This window comes from Sphaeramia orbicularis, chromosome 14, assembly GCF_902148855.1.
Source record: "Sphaeramia orbicularis chromosome 14, fSphaOr1.1, whole genome shotgun sequence".
In the NCBI taxonomy this organism is placed as follows: Eukaryota; Metazoa; Chordata; class Actinopteri; order Kurtiformes; family Apogonidae; genus Sphaeramia; species Sphaeramia orbicularis.
The window spans coordinates 29,655,756-29,675,469 of NC_043970.1; the positions used below are offsets into that span (position 1 = coordinate 29,655,756).

Here is a 19,714-nt window from a genome sequence, read left to right on the forward strand (position 1 = left end):
TTTATTCATTATTCATTTTTGACATTCATGAATGAAAATTATGGTCTCACAGACACTACCATAAGATTAAGTGCAACTTTTTTTCTTCTTTCTTCTCTTTCTTTGTTTTTTGTCTTTAATTTTAATAATAATGAAATGGGTTCATTGTTCATCTGTTTTTGTGTTTTGTTTTGCTTTTCAGGTATTTTCGCGTACTATTTTTTCCAGTAAAACCTCAACATCACAACAAAAGCTATTTACATGTTTCTGGTTGTGTGATGTACTAAATGTAGGCATCATCGTGACTGTGGAACTCCTGACATTACCTGTGGGGTTATCCCGACGTATATTTTAACCTTATACTTGTATTTGCTCCGTTTCGTTTCAGTTTATTCATAACCGGAAATAGCGGCAGTGACGCAGGAAACGGGACTTTCCGCCCGTCTCGAGACATTACGAAACGGTAAGATTCAAAAACCACTGAAAAGGAACAAACACAGCATGTTAAATGCAGTGCTTTTGTGCTAGATATTGTCCTAATTCTTATTTTTCCGACCGCAGACTGAGGGTCAAATTAACAAGCAGTAAAGTTTGACCGTCATTGACGTTAGCAGGTGTTAGCTTTAGGCTAAGCTAGCGAACGTCCGGTGGTAGTGAACTGACAGCAGATTAGCTAAATGTTCATCTTTATAGTGCCATATTGCTAAACGTTATTAACTCAATACAGATGTAGAATTATTTAAATAAGAAAGGACGTGACTCATGGTGGCTTTATCGTAATTAAATGGTAGTAAAACCCTGATAGCGCAACAGGAAGGGAGTGTTGATTGAACGCTGATATCCTGAGAAGTACCTGGAAAGTACCTGACAGACCCAGAAAAATACAAAGAATGAGTCAGGAAAATATCTGTTTTCCCCACTCAAAGGCTCTTTTTTTACATAGAAAAATGTATGTTCTATATGTTGGGCTGATGAAAATATTAATATTATAGAAGCAAATGTGTGAGAGTATAGAATTGTTGCATCATTGTACACAAGTTTCCTCCCTTCCACAGTTATGTTAAAGTGAATGAAAGGACAGTTGGTTAGTGTATTAGAATTAACAGTCTTATTGGATCTTTGTAATTCTAAAAATGCTAAGAGGTCCTTCAGTTTTTAAAAAAAAAAAAAAAAAAAAAGCTTTTGAAGAGGTAATAATTCAGATTTTTCTCAAGGTTTCTGGGGTTGTTGTGGTTGCAGTAATGGTCATCAGGTTTGATGTTATTTGTCCAAAATTGTATTAATTCACATGACTTACATACATACATACATACATACATACATACATATGACATTTGAATAATAAACTTTGTCATTACATGTAGTAAGTGAAATGTCCTGAAGTAATTCTTCACAAACGTAACATTGGCTAATCAATAATGAGGGGATCTGTCTGAAATGTGGTGTGATCATAAATGACGACTAAGCATTGTAGAGAACTTAGTATAGTTTTTCATTTGGATTGAGTGCTGTTAAACAAATAAATAAATAAATACGATTGTCAATTTAATGCTTAGGTTCTGTGCCTAAGTGTTACCATGGTTGGGAAAACCCTACAGTCATTTAGAAATAATTTGTATGTTTAACCTTTTTTCTACAGGTGCCGCTGAAGTTACAGGAGTGCCACTATCCCTACCAAAAGAAGGATAACATTTTCTTATTGTGATTGTACCATTCAACTATGGAGGCGTAGACGCCCCAAAAGGGATGTCCGATACGGGGGGAGGGGTTTGAGAGCACTTATCCCTTGGTCTGTGTGTATGGTTGAGGGTTGAGAATTTTTTTATTTTACTCATAATCCCATAACACATGTTTAAGCTTAAATGTCTAGGTAAAATGTTGATAATGTATGTGTTGAATGCACACAATGATAAATTATTCACAGATCCAGGGTGATCTAACCACACCCTAAGATGATAATACAGGTGTGAGAATTAATTTAATTTGTCAGCTTCTGTTGTTACAGGACAGGGTGTAGTGTTTTGCACAGGGTTCTTTTTGAGCATTATTTAAAGGAGTGGGTAGAGAAGCATGTAAGTTTCTAGAGTTATGGCAATAGCACAGATAATGCAGGTTGATGTGTAAATAAGAGGTGGTACACAGGGGAAAAGAGAACCATTGGATATTGGACATGATATGTTAATGGTAGTCAGGCTGGTAGTTTTGTTTCTCGCTCACATGAGCGCTTAAGTTTCATACTAAGGCAACCTTCACTTTCTTTTTCACTGTCTTAACATGTGGGTTAAACCCCCTCCTCTCTAACTTAACCTCTATTCTTCATTTGTGTATGTGTAAGTGAGTGACTGAGTGAGTGAATGAGACCTTGGGTATTCTCAGACCTCTCCCCCCAATGGTGGACATCTCTTTTACCTAATATCACTGTACTTCAATCCAAGAATGGAAACACTTGTTCAGCTGAAAAACAACCAGTTTTTGATGGGTCTGTGTCGCAACGGGCCACCACCTGATCTGCAGTATGACAACTCCTCAGGTATCAGTCATTTATTGCCATTTACTTCCTCTATAAGACATGGGTTTAATAGTATTTTTAATCTGTTTTGTTTATCTCCTTTCTCCTCTCCAGAGCTCTTCCGCATCTCCACTTTTGCCCGATTCCCAGCCTCAGGAGTCACTGAACGGAGTTTAGCGAGGGCAGGTTGGTTCTACACTGGTGTTGGAGACCGTGTGCAGTGCTTCAGGTGTAATGTGACCGCAGAAGGCTGGCAGGCTGGAGACTGTCCAACAGAGAAACACCGACAGCTCTCTCCCTCCTGCTCCTTCATCCAGAGCCTCCCCTCTACTGCCAACCTGCTGTCCTCCTCTCACTCCGCCTTCTCCCCTCTCCGCATCGCTCCAGCCATACCAGTAAGATCAAACAGAAAACATCTGCAACAACCTACCCTATGCCTTTTGCATGTCTGAACTCTGATATACAGCCATTCTCACACTTAGAATATTGGGAAATAGTTCTGCAAGTGTTAACACAACTCTGATCAACACTCAAGACTAAGACATCTTAAAATAGTTTAACACATTTTTTTATTTCATAAACAGAACAGTTCTGTTTAAATGTGGCTCTTGGACATTCATTCACATATATTTGAGAGTTTGTATAGCAATGGATGTTAGAAACTACTCACTTTCTAGGCAAATCCTTCCCTCTATTTGCACTCATTAGGCTAATTTTTATTCTCTTCTGCTTCACTTGTTGAGCGTCTTTATCAACAGCTTTTCTTTTGTCACCTGCATTTTAACACTTTCTCTAATGATGTAATACTGTATAATGTACTTTCTAACAAATTAAGAATATTTAGATTCCTGGGCTTTGTTTTATTTTGTCTTTTTATATTTGCATTTAATCACACTCAAGGAAATACTGCTCTAGTAAATGGATTTTTTTTTTCCAATTACACTTTGCAAATTAAAGAATAAATGTGCGCATTATTTGTTCTTCCAGCTCTCTGCTCCAGGCCCACCTGGTCCAAACACTTCAGTAAACCAAGGTGAAGAGCCGGTGGGCTACCTAAATATGGGCTTCTCTGCTCTGCCGCCTTCCAGTCCGCTTAGCTCTCGCGGTGTAGAAGACATGTCCCATCAAAGACCAACATGCCACAACCCCAGCATGCGCAGAGAGCAGGACCGTCTGGATTCATTTCACTCCTGGACACTCTCCATCATCACCCCTGCTGAGCTTGCTAAGGCTGGCTTCTACTACCTGGGCCAGGGCGACCGAGTGGCCTGTTTCAGCTGTGGAGGACAGGTGTGTGTTAAAGCAATAAGATCTGATGTCAGGAAGAACATTAGTTCATTTTGTTTTTCATCTAGTGGCAGTAGACATTATGTAAGCCTTAACCAAGTCATTTACAGTTTTTGATGGAAAATGCCCTCTGTGTGTAAAAGTGGTCATTCATCTATCAGTACTTTCTAAACAACCAGACCTTCTTGTTGATGTTTACAGTTGAGTAACTGGGAACCAGGTGACAGAGCTGTATCCGAACACCAGAGGCATTATCCAAACTGCCGTTTTGTCCGAGGGGACAGAGCTGACAACGTGTCACTGGCTGGAGCTGCAGGTGCTGCACCTGGAGCCGTTACTGCTCAGCTATCAGCAGGAGCTCCAATCCTCAGTAATGTGTCTAATCCAGCCATGCAGCAGAGTGAGGAAAGACTGCTCACCTTTGTCAACTGGCCATCTCGTATTCCTGTGAGGCCGGATCAGCTGGCTAAAGCTGGCTTTTACTATGTAGGTAAGGACAAGATATCAAAGACAATACATACATATGTGTAGAGAATAGAGGGTTCTCTAACTGGTGTTAAACATAACACCATAAGGCCACGACTTTGTCAGAAAGAACTTACTCATAATGTGCCCAATGTTGTAGTTTCTGTTATCTGCTTTGCAAGGTGTTTAGTACCCATAACAGGGTTTTGAATGTTTGTGTTGTGTTTTTCTTCAGACATGTATTTGAGCTGGAAAGTCCCAAGAGAGGAAAAAACCTTTAAAGGGGACACTTACACCTAATAAACATAAAACTTGTAATGTCTTCAAAAGGAAAATTTAAGAGAAGACCAAATATGTAATAAAATCAGTTTCACACAGTCATCCTTTTTCCTTGAAATCCCCCAAAACTTTTATTATCGTGTTGAGATAACACCATTTAATTCCTGTGTATAAAGGTCGCAATGATGATGTGAAGTGTTTCTGCTGCGATGGAGGCCTACGATGCTGGGAGTCTGGAGATGACCCTTGGGTGGAACATGCTAAATGGTTCCCACGGTAAACACCACTGTTTATTTCATCATTTATATTAGCATTGGTTTGTTATCACAGCATATGTGTTAGATGTATGCAGAAACATTTATGGATGTACATTTCTGTTATGGTTAATCCCAGATGTGAATATTTGCTACAAGAGAAGGGACAAGAGTTTGTTCACCAGATCCAGGCCCGTTTTCCTCGGCTGTTTGAGCAAGTTAGTAAAAAAACAAATCTCTGCTCTTGGTTAGAACATGTGGCAAAGAATTAACTATATTTGTGTCTCTCCAAAAGCTTTTAACAAATGGAGATGGTTCCAGAGAGTTTGTGGATCCACCTGGTAAGTTTGCAACCAGTAAAATGCCTTTGTGTTATATGTGAATGACCGCAATGACCATTTTTTGCTGCTATCAAATCACAATTAGCGATAAACGAAAACTCAGATGTAACAGATATACTGTAGCATAAACAACAAGCAAATATGAATGAATTAAGTCTTTCACTGATAAGACTGTACAAATAAAGAGAACAGATGAAGACTAAAATTACCTTTATTGCTGGTCAGTGAACATAAAATGAAATTCCTCAGCATAATTGAGGTTGTCCAAACTCTTGTGTTCTCTCTTAACAGTTAATAAGTTCAAAATCAGTCAGTTGAACACGTCTTGTATCCTCCACAGTGGTTCACCTCGGTCCAGGTGAAGAGCGTTCCGAAGACGCCGTCATGATGAACACACCTGTGATTAAATCAGCCTTAGAGATGGGCTTCGATCGCAGTCTAGTCAAACAGACAGTTCAGAGCAAGATCCTGACAAGTGGAGAGAACTACAGAACAGTCCAGGAGCTGGTGTCGGACCTGCTGAGTGCTGAAGACCAGAAAAGGGAGGAGGAGCGTGAGATGTTAGCAGAGGCTATGGCATCTGGTAGAGTTTACTTATGTCATTCATGAAGAAACCAAGACTTTCACCCACTTTTAGCGGTCTCTGACAACCTTCAAAGACCACTTTTTTATTCCTTTTCATTCCTTTCCTTTTAGATGGCTTCACATTTGTGAAGAGGCACCAGGCTGCACTGATCCAGCGTCTGAAGAGCGTCGAGCCAGTACTGGAGCATTTAAGAGAGCAAAATGTGTTAAGTATGTCCTTTTTAATGAGATTTTCTATTGTGGTTTATGCTGGTAGTAGACAGTGCCTCTTTTGCTGTGAAATATCTGTAATAACAGATTTGTACCTTTAGAATATCTTAAATAATCAGTTGACAGTTTATTGCAACCACGTTACTATTTTGGAATATTGAGGATTTAGTTTGCTTTGACAACTTGAATGCCCCCCCCCCCCCCCCCCCCCGGGATCAATAAAGTATATCTTATCTTATGAACTGACAAATCTGCAGACTATTTATATTAATGTTCATGAAATTTTAGATGTCTCTGGATGTATTGTAACTCTTCTTCCTGTCTCTTCCCCTACAGCTGCTGAGGAGTACAGTGGTCTTCAGGCTCAGACTACGGCCCAACAGCAAACTGCCAGGCTCATAGAGCTCGTCCTCACCAAGGGCAATGCCGCTGCTGAGGTTTTCCGCAACTGGATCCAGAAAAATGATGTCCACCTGCTCAGAGATCTCATGGGTAAGTGATTGTCACAGATGAATGGAAGAACACATGCCTTTTGTTTCATATAAGTGGACAAATCAAACTGAAAATATAACGTTTCACTTTATTTTTTTTACTCTTATTTTTAGAGCATGTTTACTGATTCAGTAGTGCAATGACACATTTCACAGTTCTTTTTTACTTTTTCAGCCCAGTCTAATGAAGCCGCATCACCAAGCCAAGACCTGTCAGGTATGAACATCCTCAGTATGTTAATCGGTATGGTTCATTCATCAGGCTTAACATGTGTATCAGGTTCCTGTTTTGTGATTTTACATAAAGTAAACAAAAACTACTGTCAGCTATAGCTAAGATTTTTAAAAACACTGCTGTTGGGTTGTTTTTTTTTTCTGACATGTATTTTAACTTTTATGTATCCAACATTATAGATGAATTAAGATGTACATAAATGTCTGGGAAAATGGTACAATAGTTGTTTTCTTCACGCTGCTGTATAAAATCACCCAGATTATATTCAAGTGGTTATAACAGAAGGTTTGTGGGTATTTAGGCCTATATTTGGGCAAAAGAACTAAAAAACTGTTAATCAGCAGACATAACTGAAGTGGCATGATCTGCAAATTTGGCAACAGCATAAAAAGGAACATGCTGTACACTAATAAACTGTCAAACCATGTATTTTAGATGACAGAAGCCTATTTGAACATGATGCTAATTTGAACCACTGAGAAGACATGAATTTGAAACTGAAAATGTGTGGGAACACTATTTTGCAGATTAAACACATTTCCTCAAGTAAGTACTGACTAGCCAACATCTTCTATCCTGTACAGACCTCCCCATGGAGGAGCAGCTGCGGCGGTTACAGGAGGAGCGGACCTGTAAAGTATGCATGGATAAGGAGGTCAACATTGTGTTCATCCCATGTGGACACCTGGTGGTATGCAAAGAGTGTGCACCGTCACTGCGCAAGTGCCCCATCTGCAGAGGCCTGGTTAAAGGCACAGTCCGAACCTTCCTCTCGTAACCACCGGGCCATGCTCCTTATTTATCACAGCGAGTAGTTGAATGTAAGCAATATGTTTATTTTGCAGGAAAGAAGCGCAAGGAGCTTTTACCGACTGGTGTGAATCCAAAAACTGATTTGAAATGCCTTTGTGGTCTTAATAAAGTATGAAGAAATAACATTTAAGAATTTAGACATTTTAGAACGCCATACTGTTCTGTATAACTCATATGCTGAAGAATTCACTTCTAGGGGTTTGTTTCTTTTTAGCATTAAAAACATGTTCTCACATGATTATGGTTCATACTTCACAAAGCAAACTGACTTGTTCTACCCTAAATGCATTTGATTCCAGCTTTTAAGCTGAATTTGAGATCTCCCATTAGTTGATGGGATGGAAATTTAGCAAGAATTGCATCCATTTGAAACTGACATGATGTAACAGCAGACCACTGCCTTTGACTTCAATATTATAAAAGATCTGTTAACCTACTGTGTCCTTCACAAATCCCAGCTTGTGTCAAAGTTGAATCATGTCCATTTTAATAGTTCATGCCAAATATAACCAAAAGAGCTGAGCAAAAGTAGATAGACTTAAGAACTCCATCACCTTTTACTTCTTGTTTGGCTCCTACACTGTTGTTTTTGTTGACCTTTGTTTGTATATATCCTCCAAGTAAAAAAAAAAAAAAAGTTTCAGTGCAAGAGTTCAGTTTACATTCAGAAGTTGCCAAATATTTAAACATTTTCATGCATCTATAGTAAGACATATCAAACTAGGATGAACCACTTAAATACAAGTTTCAGAGTACAATTGCAACTAAATGATACATACTGGATATATTCACTTGTGTTTTACCAAAAATTAAAACCTCTACTAAGACTCAGTGTCTGGAGTCCTTTCCCCCAAAATCCATTGAGCAACAGTTGTGGCCTGAACCAGTTTGAGTCAAAATGTCATGACTGTCAGCTACATGATATACAATACAGGAACTAAAAAACAAACACCGTATGCTTAAGATGCCAAACATCAGATGAGTCAGAATGATGAAGACACTCATCAATATTTACATTTTTAAAACCACCATGATACTTCCAATGAAATATACAAAAACAAGCAGAAGACTTGGAACAGCTGAATTTGATGGTTGTGTTCTAGAAAGTCAGCAGGAAAATGTCCTTTTCAGAAATATTTTATAACAAACATCTTTACTTTGAGGTCACTGTATGCGTGTCTTTACAATTGACGTGACAAATTTTGTTTTGTAAACATATACAAACTCAAAGACGCACAGGGACACAATTTTAGTTTATACAAATATTTATTATTCCACATCCCTTCAGCCACAGTTTAGATGATGCCAATCTGTAAAGAAACAAAGCAGAGACATTAGTGTTCATCAACAAAATGAATACATGTGTATCTGCACGATCTGGATCTGGCATCAGTGGTTCCTTTGAATGCATCACAGACATTCAGTCCAACTCAAAGTTTACATCACTTGCACAGATTCTCAACTATTTTCAAAGATACCCTGTGAAGTTCTAGACCCTTCAAATATGGCAGTCCTGCTGGTACAGAACTCTACTACTGATGGAATGATGTGCTTCATGCACCAACAAAACCACGAAAAGGGACTGAGCATTGTTTTATGCCATTTCAAGATACTGGATTTGGAAATATTTAGTGATAAAAGGCTATGGATCTGTTTATATGACCTTAAAGACAATATTTTATTGACTAACAGTAAAAGTCAAACCTTTGTGAAAAACATCAACAGGGTACTTCCACATTTGTTTAATACATATTTCAAAACTACTTAATTATACTGGATTGTTAAATACAGGACTCACCTTGTTTGCAACATCCAACGCATCATAATCTGGTGCAAGGCGAACGTATGCCTTCTTCTCACCATCAGGCCTGAACATGATTAAAAAAAAATTAAATTTAAGGTGAAGCAACAAAACAGGGTTTTTAAGATTATCAAACAAAATCCTTTTACATAAAGGACAACTTTAAATAGTCAACACATCACAGAAGTTATACTAAACTGTAGACAACCCCTTTATGTATTCAATATGAACATAATCTAAATGAATTTAGCCTCTACTGTTAAAAAAAAAAAAATTAGACTGTAAATTTTACAACTGACAACTGGAAGTTGTGGAAGAGTTTACTTTGGTGATGATTACTGTCACAAAAGTTTGGGCAGCTAGGTCTATATTTGTGAAAAAAGCAAAACCAGCAGAATTCAGACAACTCAAGCAGACTGTTCAGGCAGTGGAAATGGGACTTTACATCTCATCCGTTGGGTTTTCCTCTTTACCTGATGAGTGTGTTGACTTTGGCGACATCGATGTCGTACAGCTTCTTGACTGCGTGCTTGATCTGGTGTTTGTTTGCCTTGACGTCCACAATGAACACAAGTGTGTTGTTATCCTCAATTTTCTTCATCGCAGACTCCGTTGTCAAGGGGAACTTGATAATGGCATAGTGATCCAACCTGCCGGGGAGAAAGGTGGGAACATTACACCACAACACTTAATAAAAAGCTTATTTTGGTCTCAACGACACAAATAAAATCACATTTAGTGGTAGACTGGTGCATCAGCAGTTTAAATGTGGAATCATGTTTTTCATACTTTGATCGCTATTACCATCATGTGCACCAGGTCTATAGCATTCCCATGTATCTTCTGTATGTAGCTAAACATAATAACTCACTTGTTCCTGCGAGGAGCACTCTTGCGGGGATACTTGGGCTGCCTGCGGAGACGGAGGGTTTTAGGGCGACGGAAGGTGGGAGAAGTCCTGACTTTCTTCTTCCTCTGGCTGTGTACGCCTTTCAGCACAGCCTTTTTGGCCTTCAGAGCCTTTGACTTGGCCTCAGTCTTGGCAGGGACAGCTACGACAGATAAAAAATAGTTTTAAATAGGTGTCACTAAGGGTTACCTAACACCAAGCATCTACAATGTTTTGAAGGACTACTGTCAACATAATCATAGGGTCAAGCCCTCATATGGAATTCTATTAGAACAGTCCCTTTCCTACTAATTTATTTTTTTACGCCACAAAATTAGGAGCCCAAACCCTGAGGTTTTGTTTTGCAACAGTGACAAAGTACAAAACAAGTTGCATCAATGTCCAATCTCAAACTGCATATGTCCTAACTCTTCATGTAAAGCGTTAGTATTAAATGTTAATTATTCGTATTTCAATTCTAATGAAGTTAGTCTCTACACCCAGATGTGCTAGCCCTCAAGCCATCCATACTATAATAACACGTAGCATGAAAACGCAAACCACCACCACTCAGGTAATCAAAAAGCAGAGCAAGTATTCAAGAACAAGTAAACATTGATGTTAATGAGATTTCCTTCACTTCTATAACAATGACTTGGCATTAATCTAACTTTCACGTGTTTCAAACATCTCCATAGCTCAACGAATGCTAATGCTCCCACAGAATGAACCCCTTACTTACGAGATGAAAACCACCACTAATAAGAGTTTATAAGAGCACGTTAACGTACGATACCCATAATTATTTTAAAGTTACGACTCAGGACGTAATCTTAGCTGTAGTTAGACAACCGTTTCGGCAAATAGCTAACATGCTAATGTTAGCTTAGCATCACGTTCCCAGACACACGCCGGAGTGTCACTATGCGTTATTAATATATTTTCTTTAATGGCAGCAACAATGTGACATGAATTACATACGAATCGATACATCATTTTATTTCGAACCCATATATCAACTCTCTGTTGTGTTACTCTAGCATTTTAAAGAGTTAATTCATTCAATTTTAACACGTAGACAGACCTTCCTTCTTCACCTTCGGTGCCATGTTGAGAAAGGAAGATTTGGTGGGGTTTCCTGCAGTATAATGCATGGGCGAGATCTCACCGTTGATGTATCGCGATAATTAATACAGCATACATGAATCCACACACTAGAGCCCTGTTATATCACAGGCTCTGCCACACATTACATCGGATTTCAATTCATATTTGATAAAGCCGATGTAGCGTGTGAAAATTAAAAACATTTTTTTTTTTTTTTACTATACTTTGACAACCCTTAAAACCTTACATTTTTTTCCTTTATTTATTGCATTTTTTCATCTCGTGTTTATCATTTTTATATTTTGCTAATACAAATTAAATACATCCACGTTTAAACCACTTTTTTCCCATGCTATATTGTACATCATATTCTAAAAGTTTCAAATGAGGACTAACAACTGTTATCATGGGTTTATTAAAACGTACTTATAAAATGTACTTACAGTGGTTTCTTACAAGTAATAGACAGACATTTATAGCATTTTGTATTGTATAACAATGAAATAAAATTAGAATATGAAATGTGTAACCACCCCAGTGATACAAACGTTACATCACCTAGATATTTCATTTCATGAAACAGACATGACAGATAATTAAAAAAATATTTGTAATAATACATTGGCACTCTTGACAATTCTAACTTTTTAAATGGTAAATGGACTGCACTTATATAGCGCATTTTATACACCTCCATGGTGCCCAAAATGTTTTACAAGGCCTCACATTCACCCATTCACACACACATTCATACACCAGTAAAGCAAATGTAATCATTTTGGTGAAGTTTTCACTTAAACCATAGTGATAATTCCCCAATTAGTCTCTCATAATTGATTAAATTCAGATATTTTGACCTTTTTATGTCCTCAAAAAAGTATCAGTTGTTTTATTAAATAAACATAACCAAACTATTGACACAACAAAACTTATCTAACAACATCTACAATCTTGGATTTTAATTTCCTTCAGGTGGTATTTTCCTTGTCCACCAGTTTTAGACTGTTTTACCTGTAAATACATTTAAAGACATTTTCCTTTGTTATTTTGGTAATATGTACAATATCACAATACACTTTTTCACCTATGAGGTAAGTTATTTCAGATCGGGTTCTACTTCTGCCTCTGGCTGCAGCAAATCTTTGTAAGTCATGGCTTAAAATAATCAAATAGTCAGATGATCTGTTTTCTCAGCTTACAGGTTTCTATAGTTATTAATTGAATTTTAATGTAATGTGTCTATTTAACATTAAACACATTCTAAACCATATTCATTTCTTAATGCCTTGCTCTCTTTCACATTTATTGATTGCAGTCGTGAACACAGAACAAATGACAAAAATAATACATTATATACAAAACAATTTATTTTATATTCATACATATAGAACAAAAAGGAGAATATTGAGAATATGTCAGGGTCCAGGTACATCTTTCATAACAGCCTGGGGGTATCAGTCTGCTCTACTGCGCCTGTGGATGGAATTTCTTCTTTTTCCTGATGGGGACAAGACATTATTAATGTTTTCTGACCAACAGGTTCTCATGTCAAACTGGAATCTGCCTGATGGTCTTCTGCCACTATTCTTACTTTTTCATTTTAGCACCAGATGAATTTGATCCTGTTTTCTTTGACACCGTCTTCTGTTTTTCCGTCACTTCTTCTGTCTGCATTTTTCTCATTTTTTTCTTTGCCTTTGTTTTCTTTTCCCCATCTGTTTGAGGAACATTTTCTCCTTTCTGTTCTCTACCCGCTGCCTTTTTCTTTCCTTTTATAGGTGCTTTCTTCTTCATTAAGGAGCGAGGAGTTGTGCAAATTGTGCTTCTTTTGGGAGGCTTCTTCTCAAGACGCCGCTTCACTTTACTGATTAAAAAAAAACCAACAACAGAGTAGTGAATTTTTACAAATTTTACACATAGAATTCATAACTTCAATAACAAGGACATAATTACAAGGAATTAATATATACATTTATCTTTGCTTTTAATGGAACTTTCTATTGATCATCCAAGTTCTTTACCTGTGTATCTTCTTGAAACCAATCATATAGTCAGGTACAGGACAGCCAGCTTGCTTGATCACATTAGCAATGCTGTTAGAGAAAAAAAGTACAATATGTTCTGCATTAAAACAAGAAGAAGTACAGATTGTGTATATGCTCCACCCATGTTATTGCAAAAGGCAGTTTATGGAGTACTTTTTTGTCTCAAAACTGTTGGCTGTTCCCATTTGGACCAAGTTGTTTTCAGCCAGTCACAGATTCTACATATGAGAAAATGCCTTCATTTACAGTATGACAGACCAACTGAGATGTGGGAGAACATTTGGGATATTACAAGGAAAATAACGGTTTGTAACCAAATAAGGCCATTGCGACTTAAGATACTGTATAAAGCACATGTTGCTCCAAAGTGTCTCAAAATAATATAGAAAGTATGCCGCTCCATTCTGCCCTAAATATAAGGCAAGAAATGGTGATCCTACTCAAAGTTTCTGATCTTGTGCAAAAATAGATAAATATTAAAATAATATCTTATGTGAAATACAAAAACTTCTGAAAATGGAGTTTGAACTTGACTCCGTTTCTCTGCAGAAAAATATTTGTCAGCACTGGATTTCAGATAAAACCTTCTTAGGACATTAATGAAATACATAGCCCTTTCTGACCACACACTACAAAACCAGTGCTTTCAAAAGAATATGCAAACCATATAATATCAGCGTAAACATTTCTGTAGCAATGATAAGAGTATTGGTGTAAAAAAAAAACTGTCTTCTTTTTCTCTATTTAGCTCCCATTGTAATTCACTTCATACTGCATTTATACACATTTACTTGGAACTGTTTTTGATTTTTATGTTATTCCCACTTTGTTGTTTCCGTTTTTGTCCTCCCGCCTTATGTGTGTTTGTTTACTGATTAAACCTGAATAACCAGAATTAAAAAAAAAGAAACAGTCTGACAGATCCCCAAACCTGCGCAGCAGAGGCTTGTCATTCTCTGTAAAGAAAGTGATGGCTTTCCCCTGATGTCCTGCACGGCCCGTACGACCTGTGAACAACAAACAATAAAATATCAGATTCAATTAACAGACTGAGAGAAAAAGTAGATGCTGGAGGATTAGAACCACAAATAGGATTCTTTACTTTAATTGGTTTAAATGTTTTTACTCAGAAAATATCAAACAGTGACCTGCTGCATATTACAAGTTGTAATTTCAGTCATGCCGTAACAAGACAGATCACATTTTTATCTCAAATTAAAGAGGTATTTTAATTTATTCAACCTTTATGAATAAAACTTTATGAATCTTTGAAGGAATCATAACATCAAAATGGATTAATTCAAATTGCAAAAGAAAATACTTGTTATGTAATAAATAAGGTTATCAAAGTCTATTCATTAACTGATATATTCATGACGATCCTACTCTGAAAAGACTGATTAAAAATATAAACTGACCTATTCTGTGGATGTACTCCACAGCACTGGTCGGGAAGTCATAGTTCAACACCAGGTTGACTCCCTTGAAGTCGATTCCTCTGGCGAGCAGAGCCGTACAGATCAGCACCCAAATCTGACCGGAGCGAAAACTGTTGACTACGTTGTCCCTCTGAAACAAAGAGGCCGAAGAGAGGACAGTAAACACCACATTTGACACAGATTGGACCAGGAACACAGGATGTCAGAGGTCTTTGTTTACCTGCTGCTGAGTGCGGTCTGCGTGGATGACGTCGACGTTGATGCCTTCGTAGACCAGCTCATGGAAAAGCTCTCGCGCTCGCTCTATAGACTGAACGAACACCAGCATGGGAGGAAGGAAACCCTGGAATACAGCAAGATCATTAACTACAGCATTTCACTTTCACATCTTAGTAAATTCTGCTTTTTTTTCCCCCGTCATACTTTTTTGATGATGTCCCTCATGGCCACAAGTTTTCCGTTCTCTGTCCCAACAAATAACAGCTCCTGCTCCACCGTATCTACTGCTGTATTTCTAAAATGATCACAAATACAACCTTTAACTTGGATGAAAACAATATACAGTATAAACCCTCCAGAGTTGGACTTCTACAGGCTGAGTGGTACCTGTGTCCGATGTTGACAGACACCAGGTTGTCAAGGTTAAGACGGCACCACTGCTCTACATCTGGAGTACAGGTGGCGCTGAAGAAAGCCCGGCGGACCTTTGGACTGGAGCAAGCCAGAAAAATGGTGGCAAGTTGATCCCTGAAGCCGGTCTTACCATCCTCAAACAGTTTGTCCGACTCATCGACGACCAGCCACTCCACACTGAACAACAAAAGACAGCAGAAATTCACTTCATGATGCCATTTTTGCTTTCATTAGAGAAGGAACAATCAACCCATTCCAGGATGCTTGCTTTTTATCCAAATAAAAATTCCAGACTTTTTCAAAACTGCTATTTTTCCCCCAAGATCTTGACTTCATGTACTTTCATACTTGCATGCCTACTTTTTTGGTTGAAATACTACCTGTTGTGTATAGTAAAAAAGTTGAGTTTACTTTCACAAAAAATTCCAGACTTTTCAAGGTCAGGAAAACAGCTTTTCTAAATTCCATACTTTATAAGACTTTCAAGACCTGTACAAGCACCCTGCATTATAATTAAAGTGCGTCAGGTTGGACATTACCTGCTGAGGTCAAGGGCTGGAGGGTCCTGATTGAGGAGGAAAATGATTCTGTTTGGAGTACTGACGAGAATATCTGCACAATGAAACGAGAGTAAATACTAAAGAATGGTCAAGTGGAATATTTTTCTATTATGGCTCATCTTCTAACATATTTTAGTTTAAATACCATATTTTTTATTTGACTGCGGTCCGTATTTCTTAGCTGCCAGAGAAGCTTTGTCAATGATGTGAACTCTAAATCCTACTCCGTCAGACAGACGCAGCAGCTCTCTGTAGGTCTAAAAATAACACAAGAAAAGCAAGCCAAAGCTGTGAGAAGTAAAGAAAAAATCAAATATATAATAACATGAGGAGTGGTACAAGATCTGCAAAACACCATAAGCGAGCACAGTCGAGTTATACACTGCAAAAAAGGATTGCCTAAAAACAAGATAAAAACACAAAATCTGAAAAAAAAGGTACACAAAACAACTGAAATATCTGTCCATGCAGCAAGATACTTGACAAGATTTCTTGAATTAAGATAGTTAAATCTAGAAATAAGCATGTCTACAGATGTATGAACACTTCAAGTAAAAAATTAACCCTTGAAACAAGAAAATTATCTTATACTGTTCAATAAATTATCGAACACTTCTAAATCTAAGTTTTTTTTTTTTATCTTGGTAAGAACCAAATAATTTGCAGTGTACTGAGCTCTACTGGTACAATGGTATAATGATATAATGTGACCACAGACTTATTTAACAGAAATTGAAGACACAGATTATATCCTTAGTGAACTGTGCACTCTCTACTATGCAAGTTCTGGTAGTAGAGCGATGATATATGCGAACAGATCAGCATTTGTGAGTTTACCTGACTGGCCAGTTCTCTGGTCGGAGAGATGATCACAGCCCTGAAGCCCATGTTGGCTGGCTGCTGCAGGTGGGCAAGCAGCGGCAGACTAAAAGCCAATGTCTTCCCTGAACCTGTGGGAGCACAGGCAAGGAGCTCCCGACTCTGAGAGTGAAAAAAGACAAAAGAACATTTATAAATCTGCAGATCAGACCTTTAAGGGACTTCAGAGCACAAGCGTTGTCTGTACTCACATGCATCATCAGCGGTATTGCCTGCATCTGAATAGGCGTTGGAGAGTTCAGCCCTGCGTCCTCGAGGTTTTGAAGGATGCGTGGATTCAGGCGATACTCAGACTGCAGTTCCTCAAATGTACACACAGGGTCCGGCACATCGGACCCATGCACATTTATACGGTACTGAGAGCGAGTACGGTTCACCTACAATCAAAGGCACTTGTATTTATATACTGTTTTATGAGCTTTATGTTTTCTTTATCTATCCACATTCTCTCGTCATCCTTTTTTGAATAGTGCATATTCTTTATTATTCATTTCTTCCGCTCCCTGAGGAAAAATGCTATTTGTTTATCACAAGAGCAATAAAACAAATTGATTCCAAAGGTATACGTCCCATTGGATAAAGATTACATCCAGAACAAAGACAAAGTAGTTCAGTAATGATGATATGGAGGCAGATACAAATTGTGTGCCACAGTTACCTTTTCCTGATGGAGATGCTTCAGTCTTTTCAAGGAGGTCTTCTCCTTCTTGTCATCTGGCAGGTTTTGGATCTTTCTGTCCAGACTGGAGGTCCAGGTGATGCCGTTTCCACTCTGATCTTTCTTTGCTCCAGTTTCAGCTTCTGCCAAAAGAAGCGTGAGCAGCAGTGAGTCTACGTCATGTTTCAGTATGTTGTTTGTCTGCTCAATTTATACCATCTCACAACAGTACATCTGTGATGGGTCTCAGTTCATTAACACAAAAAATGAAAATCTGGAAAAGGTCCTGATCACCCTGATATTTATTTATTTACCTTCATCTTCCACCTGGCTGCCTTTCTTCTTTTTCTTCTTCTTCTTAGTCCTCACATCTCTGTCCTTATCCTCTCGCTTCCTTTTGCCTCGTTGATCACTTTCACTTCCCACCTCATCTTCATCTCCATAGTCACCCTCTTCTTCTTCATCATCATCCTCCAGTGAAGTTCTGCTCTGAACTCCATTGGTTGATCCAAAGTAATCGATCGCAGAGAGAGGGTCTGAGGAATTTACTCCTCCATGTGATCTGACTGCCTACAACAGAAACGCAAACCTTCGTTATAAATACAATCGTATGGCTTATTATTTCACACATCACCAAATTTAACTGGGTATTTATGGTCCTAGTGTGGTCAAAAACCTCAAATCAAACTGGGAAGTGTTCTCTCCACATACGTACACCAGCGGCTCTTGGCTTAGTGTTATTAACTGCTCTTTTCGTCCTGCATATAAAATGTCTCACATATAAACTTTACCTTGAACCGTGCGGCGTCTTGACCAAATCTCTTTAGGTCAAATTTAGCTCCTGCTCCCAGTTTCCGAAACAACTCAAATGCGTCCATCTCTTCAACGGCGTGGTCTGACCGGATCAGGCATCACTAATCAACATCCGCATCATCCACCGGTGTCTCCTGTCTGAACTCTGCTGCCCCTGCTGGACAGGAGGAGGAACTACAACAACATATAACAGTCATCTATCACCAGCACCTGCAAAGTTTATAAAAAAAACATTACATTGTGAAAATACAGAACTCAAGTTCAAGTTCTGGATTTCTAAAAGTATTTTAAGTTACATGTACCTTAAAGCATATGGAATGACTCATTTAAAACTCATATGTTTGTTGGTATGTGCTTGTCGTTTACCGTGTTAGTATGTGTCACTTCCATTACCATTGTTGGTATGTAATTATTGTTGAGATCTATTGTATTATAAGTTATGCAGACTATCATTTAAATAGCTACTATGTGCAATATACATCAGTTTTCCTAATCTGTTTACTATCTGTTATTTACATTATTAGGGCTCGAAACAGATGTAACTTTATCATTAAGGAAGCAAAAGTAATGTGTTATGCTGCATAAATGAGAGGTGGGGGTGGGATTTAATAAGTTTTCTTCTTCCCACTCGTTTTTGAGCAATACTTATTGAATTCATTTTGTTATTACTAGTGCACATGGCAATTACTATATTGTATTGATCACCTCTATTTAATGTATTTGCTCCGTTATTAGTTCTTTGTACGCATTAAAGTTTAGTTTTTTTCTTCTGCTCAAAACAAATAAGTGAATGAAATATGTTATTACAGATTGTAATACTCCATTTTTTGCCTCTAATATCTATAATCTATAGAATATTCTTTACTGTCATTGTAGCACATACAACGAAATTAAAATGGCATCCAGCTAAAAAAAAAGAAAAAAAAACTACACACACAGACATATATATAAAGAATCATTAAAAAAAGCACTAAAATAAATATGATGGCAAAAATGCATACACAACCACACATTTTAGGATTTACACCTAAGAACATGCAACTAATCAGTGTGCAGTTTTATGTAATTTGAGTACCACTGTTTAGATTGCTAGTACTACATCATATGAGCATATGTCATTTTTAAAGTAAAATAAACTAAAGCTGCAGCAAAAATATGAAGCTAAAGAAAATGAAAGTAACCCAAATTTATGCTTGAGTTGGTTACATTAGTTACACCTGGTTACATTATTGCAGTATCACATATAAACATTTAAATAAATTGTCAGTTCATACTGATTCTAAACAATTTAGCTGGTGTTTCTCATTTAATTCTCAGTTTGTAATTATGGTTCTAGTTACAGAGAAAATCTATTTAAAGTTTTTTTTCATAACCACCATGACTGATTTAAATGAGAAAAACAATAACAAAAAAATCATGTGACAAGTCATCATTAAAGTATA

The 19,714-nt window shown here is 37.6% G+C and overlaps 3 protein-coding genes and 1 non-coding gene across 4 annotated transcripts; 1 reads left to right on the top strand and 3 right to left on the bottom strand.

Annotated features, from left to right (window-relative positions):
* The first annotated feature begins 367 nt into the window (after positions 1 to 367).
* On the top strand, positions 368 to 8,374 carry birc2 (baculoviral IAP repeat containing 2). Its single transcript, XM_030154103.1, has 13 exons — positions 368 to 442; positions 1,619 to 2,509; positions 2,603 to 2,883; positions 3,476 to 3,778; positions 3,977 to 4,265; positions 4,696 to 4,795; positions 4,913 to 4,991; positions 5,069 to 5,114; positions 5,455 to 5,697; positions 5,811 to 5,909; positions 6,246 to 6,401; positions 6,576 to 6,617; positions 7,220 to 8,374. Exons 2-13 carry the CDS (start codon positions 2,416 to 2,418, stop codon positions 7,411 to 7,413), a joined length of 1,926 nt encoding a protein of 641 aa, XP_030009963.1. The 5' UTR covers positions 368 to 442; positions 1,619 to 2,415; the 3' UTR covers positions 7,414 to 8,374.
* A 321-nt stretch (positions 8,375 to 8,695) lies between these two features.
* Positions 8,696 to 11,300, bottom strand: rpl23a (ribosomal protein L23a). Its single transcript, XM_030154111.1, has 5 exons — positions 11,223 to 11,300; positions 10,121 to 10,301; positions 9,723 to 9,899; positions 9,247 to 9,316; positions 8,696 to 8,758 (listed from the first exon to the last, which is right to left on the bottom strand). Exons 1-5 carry the CDS (start codon positions 11,290 to 11,292, stop codon positions 8,744 to 8,746), a joined length of 513 nt encoding a protein of 170 aa, XP_030009971.1. The 5' UTR covers positions 11,293 to 11,300; the 3' UTR covers positions 8,696 to 8,743.
* Positions 9,998 to 10,066, bottom strand: LOC115433633 (small nucleolar RNA Z17). The gene has a single exon (XR_003937396.1). It is a non-coding gene; the product is annotated as a small nucleolar RNA Z17 (small nucleolar RNA).
* Positions 11,301 to 12,518: 1,218 nt separating the features above from the next.
* Positions 12,519 to 18,390, bottom strand: ddx52 (DEAD (Asp-Glu-Ala-Asp) box polypeptide 52). The gene is made up of 15 exons (XM_030154102.1): positions 18,251 to 18,390; positions 17,774 to 18,029; positions 17,460 to 17,602; positions 16,993 to 17,178; positions 16,760 to 16,903; positions 16,068 to 16,179; positions 15,902 to 15,974; positions 15,336 to 15,539; positions 15,153 to 15,243; positions 14,950 to 15,072; positions 14,709 to 14,859; positions 14,222 to 14,297; positions 13,267 to 13,338; positions 12,837 to 13,109; positions 12,519 to 12,743 (listed from the first exon to the last, which is right to left on the bottom strand). Exons 1-15 carry the CDS (start codon positions 18,335 to 18,337, stop codon positions 12,710 to 12,712), a joined length of 2,025 nt encoding a protein of 674 aa, XP_030009962.1. The 5' UTR covers positions 18,338 to 18,390; the 3' UTR covers positions 12,519 to 12,709.
* Between the last annotated feature and the right edge of the window lie 1,324 nt (positions 18,391 to 19,714).